Below are 6,904 nucleotides of genomic sequence, written 5' to 3'. Positions count from 1 at the left end.
ATTTATAGTTTCATATTTATAGGTACATGTGCCACTTGTGATGCAGATTAGCTATGTATACGTTTACTGGTAACAAATTTAAATGCAATACAGGTTCGAGATGGTTTTATCTCACATCAAGCAATCTGTCATCATTTGTGCAACAGATCTATAATGAACTCAAGTGACTGTAAAAGTATGTGTGTTTCTCTGTCCGAGGTGCTGAAAGCTGGTCACGTGACGGCACTGCCTCATTCAGCAGTGAGCGCGCGGACTGGTTTATAGAGAATTTCACGTGAGAACGCGACAAACCATCACTCGCATACACTGTAGCCTAATTCTCCCCGCTCACTGCGTCACAGAAGAGGTAACGGGAGGCATTTCTGGGTCTTTTTCCAAAGCCTGAACGCATTCGACAACATTACGATGGTAGAGTTTGGCATTCTTCGTTTTTCTCTGCGCTTCTTCCCTACTTCATGCCAAGGTGGTGATTGCAGTGGATGGGCAGAACGTGCCAGGCTTCGTTTCTAATCCAGAAAGTGCCCGTCTGCTCGGGGATCTGGCGCTAAGAAGATGTAAGGACCGACACAAGCCTTTCCCCCCAAAACCAGCATCTTCTTCACAAAAATGCAGAAGGGAATTCGACTTAATGATGGTCATGTCACCTACCTGGGTCTTTTGGCAAAGAAAGATGGCACGAGGCGAGGCTGCTTAAGCAAAAAGAGCTCCGACAACACAAAATGGCACACCAAGTGGTTTGCTCTGTTGCAAAATATGCTTTTTTATTTTGAGAGCGAGTCCAGTTCGCGACCCTCGGGATTATACCTGTTGGAGGGATGTGTGTGTGACAGGTCGCCCTCACCCAAACCTTCACAGTCAGCCAAGGAGTGCTTAGAAAAACAGGTACGAAACAAACGGAACGACAAAATAGAGTTACTTTTGGGGTAAAGCAACTAAAAACGGTCATTGTGTTTCCAGCAGCAGCGACTGGGGGTTTGTTTTATGCGTAAAGATGATGAGCATGCGCTCGTCGAGACAACCAACAATTTTACCACCAGGCATCTGCTGCTTTGCTCAGTGCTTGGAGATTTTTGCACCTGATATTCCGTGTGTTTGTTTAAAAGGGTTTATCATGTGTACTTTTTTCCTTGGAAATTAGCATCTATTTTTCTGCGAGATGATAAAACTGTGTTTAAAACCATCTGATAGGTTACATAATATGCGTATACTTATTAGTAGATAGATTCCTTGTGGTTACAAAAATTAGGAATTAATTACAAATAGCTATGTGTTTATGTTCTTTGTCATTACAGTATAGTTCATCCAAACAAGCAAAATGCTGTCATGTACTCAGCCTCATGTTGTTTCAAACCTGTATGACTTTGTCGTCTGTGGAACTCAAAAAGAACGACAGCTTCAGTCACCATTCACTTTCATTTTATGAAACAAGATGCAATGAAAGGGAATGGAGACGTATGCTGCGAGTCCCTAACATTACGCCAAAGCATATCCCGTCTATCACAGAATATATAACGACACGAAGGAGAAGGAATGACATAATTATTTCAGTTCCACAGCGGTTTATGCAGAAACTTGTTTGCAGTATCAACGGCAGTCAACAGTTTAAGTTCAGTGTCTTTCATCGTTTGATATCCGTTCAGCTTTCCAGGAAAAAGGATGTTATTTATCAGCGTTTCTCCTCAGAGACATTTAAGTTTCGACTGTTCCGCTCTCTGCCTCACACAAGAGAGAAAACGACGCTCGAGAAGCACTTTATAAACCTCAGAGTCGCCATTATGCGGAAAACTGGCGTAGAATCGCAGTCTGTTTGGCGTATTGATTTAATTCCTGCACTGATATTAATAGCATCCTACCTAGGCAACTGCGTCTTCACAACGTGTTTAATAACAAATCGTTCCCAAAACTGAACTTTATGTTCACAAGACACTGTTTGGGCGTCTGAAAAGGTGTTGTGCAACATTTGTTCTTCACTCGTGTTATTGTGATCCAACACAGAGATGCTGCTGATTAGGCTAAACCTTGTGACTCCTTCAAAGATGTCATATTATCCTTTTTTTCAGACATTTCAAAGTAGTTTGTCTATTTGTTGTTACTGAAACATAGTTATTATAACAATGTTATGTGGTGTGTGCCAACCTTGTTTGAGTTCAGAGTGAATATGTATTATTATTTTGACCAATAACTTATGCTCCTATAAAAATGTGTAGCCTAGATGACGTAGCCTAAATTAAAGGTGCACTTAGTTTTGTTTTGTTTTTACTTCTTAAAATGTGTTAGAGAGAATAAAACAAGTTTCTGACAAATATGTTTAAAAGGTTATTTGTCACCACTTACATAAGGAAAGCTGCTTTATTGTACGTGGATCGGATGGTCTTCTAATGGAGGCCACCATGTTGAGGTCACATGACCAACAATGTAAAATAGGGCTGGGAGTCAATTCCAAAAATAATCGATTCTGAGGCGTTGGGAATCGAGAGTCGATTCGAAAAGTTGGAATCGGTCCCATCAATCTACTCCTCATTCAGATCCTTTTTCAGTTCAACAAATCTTATGTCTCTCAAATGTAAGGCTCCATCCTACGAAAGCTGCACGCATTTAAATCATGAAAATAAACTGAAAGAAAACGAGTTGAGGATGCAGCCCTCCGTTTGAAAAGCACCCATTAATTTGCCTCAATGCTCGCTAATAGTGATTAGAAATCTGATTTGTTTCCATGAAAAGGTTCTTGTGGATAGATAGTTTTAATGAACCAGTTCCAAAAAAAACTATTCAGAGGTTATTTTACGGTGGAACTGGCTGTTTTCCACAATTTTGAGCGCTGCACGACAGAATAGATTATGACGTGATCGAAGGTCTTGATCTTATTTCCATCTTAAATAACATGTTATTTTTAAAGCATTTCTATTAGCCAATGATAATTCTGAAAGAAAACATTGCGATTATAGATCAGTGGCCGAGAACGCATCTGATTAACAGATAAACCACGAGCTCTTACATCAGTGTTGTTGTTATGTTCTGGTTATTTTGTTTAGTGTACAGTTTGTTCATTTTGTGCAAAGCAAACAGTTAAAGTAAACTTCACCATTCAGCTGAACTGTGCACATTTATTTTAGATACTGAATATATTGTTTCATTCATGCGATAAATGCATGTCCCCGCTGAGCTGTGAGCTATGACTAATTTCACAGGCAATGCAGACAAAATTACAATTCAAAATCAATCAGAGCTATAGAAATGTATCATAATTTTTACAAATAAAGTTTCATATTATGAGAAGGCTTCTTTCTACAACCTTTTTATCCTGCAGTCATGGCGAGAATAGATTCCTTCGATCTAAAAAACAAGAATCGGAAAAAAAACAACAGTGAGGAATCGATTCTTGGACTCAAATCCCATCTATTCCAGAACCAGGAATCGTAATCAGACTTGATTCCAAAAATGTCATAATCTAACAGCCAAGTGTCATGCAATAGAATCCAACAGTGCCAGCCCACTTTTTTTTCTTTTCCGGATAGGGATTTTTAAAAAGTATTTGTTAAAAGCCTTAAACCTGACCAGCCGGCTCACAAAAAAACGTAATTTGAAGCAAAAGTCAGACAAAAAGACAAACGTACAAAACTGTGAACTTAATGGCTTTAATGAAGGAAGGAAGTACAGTTCCATGAAGCATTGCAAGTGACGTATATCAAAACAATAAATACATATAAAACCACTGATAAAAAGATGTTGATAAATATTACAAATATCTAAGTTGTTTGAGAGTATGGGGAAAAGACTTAATTATGTCCTGCTTGTTGTGATTCTCTGATTGGTCATTTTTTGTTTGTTTGTATTTTTTGGAGAATCATGGGTAATGTAGTTATATGTAATGTGGGCTAATAGCTTATAAAAAATAATCAACAGCCTCTTAGCTCACAGTTGATCTGTCTTCAAAGGTTTATAAGTTATCATTAAATCAATGCCCCAATGGAGAAAACAAATGTGTTGTTTTGCTTCAGGAACACAACTGTTGAACTCTATTGGACGGGATACTAATAATAACAATAATAGTACTATATTAATATTAATCATTTTATTTTTTAAAACACTTTTGTGTTTATAAACTATAAACATTTAAGTTCATGGTGACAAGCATGTCCGTGATCCACTAGACAGTCCAAAAAGAATCAGTACGAGTGGAAAAATAAAATGTCCACTCAAGCAGTCCGTGTTGAAGTGATGACCCACAGCTCTACAGAGTGAGGACAAACGGCAGGACGTCAAGTGTTGGCCATGGCCAGCACACCACCAAATGTCTCATTCTAAGACAGCAGCACTGCATTATAGAGAGCGAACTCGCGATATACTGCGCACCAGCACGAACCCCTAACAACGCACAAAATTTGTTGGGATGGAGTCCAAGAATGTGGACTTTATAGATGTGTGCATGAAATAAATGATAAATATTGACAAAAAGGAGCAAAAACAGTGTGATCCTATAGGTGTCAGTATAAAATCCAGTAAAATGTAAACAAAAACTTAATGAGCGCACCGTTAATATTCAGCAGCAGCCACTTAATCACTGCAACAACATGGCAATCCGAAGCGTACAGTAGTTAGGATGGTTTATCAGGTGATCCTGAAAGAAAATATAAGGAAAGCTGCATCAGTTCTTCTTTGTTTTACAAGCATGACTACTACTACTAGCCAGTGATGGAAACTGACATAGCTGAAGATGTTTCACCTTGGTTAAACCTGCATGGCTGTGTCTTCAGCCTGCAGTGCTCATCTCTGTGTGTAAGGACCGCAATTCAACAAGAGTCTAAGACCTTCCTGTGAACAGCTCTCCCTGTGCTGACAAAGCAGGATGCAGCATGGAGTTTGATGCTGTGCATGTCTGTCATCCTCTAAAGAACAGAACGTAGTTAGAGCGACGTTACCTAACAATCAACGACTCAGTGTTTGACAGAGTCACGCACACTTCACCCTTTATATTAGGCATGCACACTGTAACCTCATTCAGTGTAACTCATTTGCATAAATAATTTTGCACTGGCAAGCTTTGGGTTTTCACCAAAATGGAAATAATGTAAGATGCCTGCTTTACTGCTAATACTTGCCTTGAGCAGAGCAGCCAATATAGATGCTTTCTTCCACTTCCACTTATTTATTTATTTAATGGAGCAGATAGTGAATTACATAGTAATGTCTATCACAATTCATGTGTCTTGAGTAAGCACACTTCTTTTTTTTCATGTGATTTCGATGATTTCACTAACTTCATAATTTAAAAAATGTCAGTGTCTTAAAGGGAAAGGTTTACCCAAAAATAAAGACTTTCATCTTTTTTTTTTTTTAAATAAAATCTGTTGTCTAAATCTATGTTATTGATCTTATTGTGAGTGATTCTTTTAGTCCTGCCCTACATTTCTTTCCTTTTTCAGTAATCTTTTTCACTCAGATATATGTCATAATGCAGAATAAAATATCTGTTGCTACTTCTTTACATTGCGGAAAACATGCAATGATCATTAGTTATACATTTATCTTTTTTAGTTTATTGTACTTTAGTCTTTGGAGCTGCAATTGTCAAATAAAAAGCTGTACTTTTTTGTTTCAAGAAAAAAGATCCATGGTCATGGATTAAAGCATGTTAAATCCCTACATCCCTGCTGTTTATTCCAGATCCTTCATTAGATCTTACCTAAAGTTTGTGGACCTAATGAGGTTCTTGTAACCTCTTATGATCTTGATGTAGTGTTTGTTCCATATTCATATTTAGCATTATACAGTTCTTCTCTTTCTCCAGGTGTGCCAACTCAAAGAAACAGGAGCGAAAAAGTGGGACGCTCTATTTAATCTAGAGTTTGGTGCTACACAGGTGTAATATTGACTTCCTTTTTAGAAATAAAATCAGCCCAATTCAGTGTGGGATGCACACATTATAATTTGCAGACCGGTCCCCACAACCATTTTAATTTCTAATCAAATTTAGTTGTTGTTTTGTTTTTGTTTTTTGGATTGCAGTGTTCCTAGATGTTATTCATTAATCTAAAAAAGCTCTTACTCGGCACAAAGGTGCTTTTAGGCAATGTGCATATGCACAAATTTGTGTTTTATTGAAAACCATCCCGCTACCTTTCCTTTCATTGTCATTGTATTTACATACCAATCACTCTGCTCTACCATTCATTTATTGGCCCTACTTTAATATATCTGCATTTTAGCCCATGGTTCCTATGGCAACTCCTATTTGCATGAGAAAAAGAGTGGTTGGAGGGATGGTGTGTGTGTGTGTTGCGGGAGCATGTAGTAGTGCGTTGCGCCTCCTTCATTAATGCTAACACTGTTTGGGCTAAATTTGTTCTGTTCAGTACCTCTGACGGGTCAGGGCCCATTTATAGCAAAACACTCATCTCTCTTTTGGGAACAGCTGCATTTTTGCAGCTCAACAGAATGAGCCTGTGCATGTAGACTTACTGATGCATGCTATTTTGGTCTGCTTGCAGATTGCACTTGCATTAGTGCTCAAGACTGACATAATAAATTTTGTCCTTTACAGAGGTGTGGGAACACGAAGAGCGATGCAAAAAATAGAGTATACATCTTACTAAGGGTGTGCATTATGGATTTGACTTGTAACAGTCATGGTGGTACACTTTTATTCCTTTACAGGCCATTTCCTTTCCCAAAGCCGTGGTTCATTTCATTTAGCAAAGGCTGACGTGACAGGTAACAGGTTGCAGATAGGGATATATGGGTGTCTGATGAAAGAATATGAAAGGACCTATCTGAACGCATACATTATACAGCAACTTTCATAATGTGTAATTTACAGTTCCTTTGTTTCGTTTATGCAGACTGTGCTTGAAGATGAGAGCAATCATTTTTGAATGTCATATACATTATTTGAAGCAACTTATGC

The 6,904-nt window shown here is 38.2% G+C and overlaps 1 protein-coding gene across 1 annotated transcript in view; it reads left to right on the top strand.

Annotated features, from left to right (window-relative positions):
* Positions 1-224: 224 nt before the first annotated feature.
* The window catches only part of LOC306842890 (ras-specific guanine nucleotide-releasing factor 1), a 43,028-nt gene continuing 36,348 nt past the window's right edge, over positions 225-6,904 (top strand). Inside the window, exon 1 of the mRNA XM_079374055.1 lies at positions 225-882. Coding sequence (XP_079230181.1) covers positions 607-882 — 276 coding nt within the window. The 5' untranslated portion in view covers positions 225-606. The remainder of the gene's footprint in view (positions 883-6,904) is intronic.

This window comes from Barbus barbus (assembly GCF_936440315.1).
Source record: "Barbus barbus genome assembly, chromosome: 23".
Classification (NCBI taxonomy): Eukaryota; Metazoa; Chordata; class Actinopteri; order Cypriniformes; family Cyprinidae; genus Barbus; species Barbus barbus.
The sequence above is the reverse complement of the archived record's forward strand: the minus strand, read 5'-3'. Positions and strand labels throughout refer to the sequence as shown.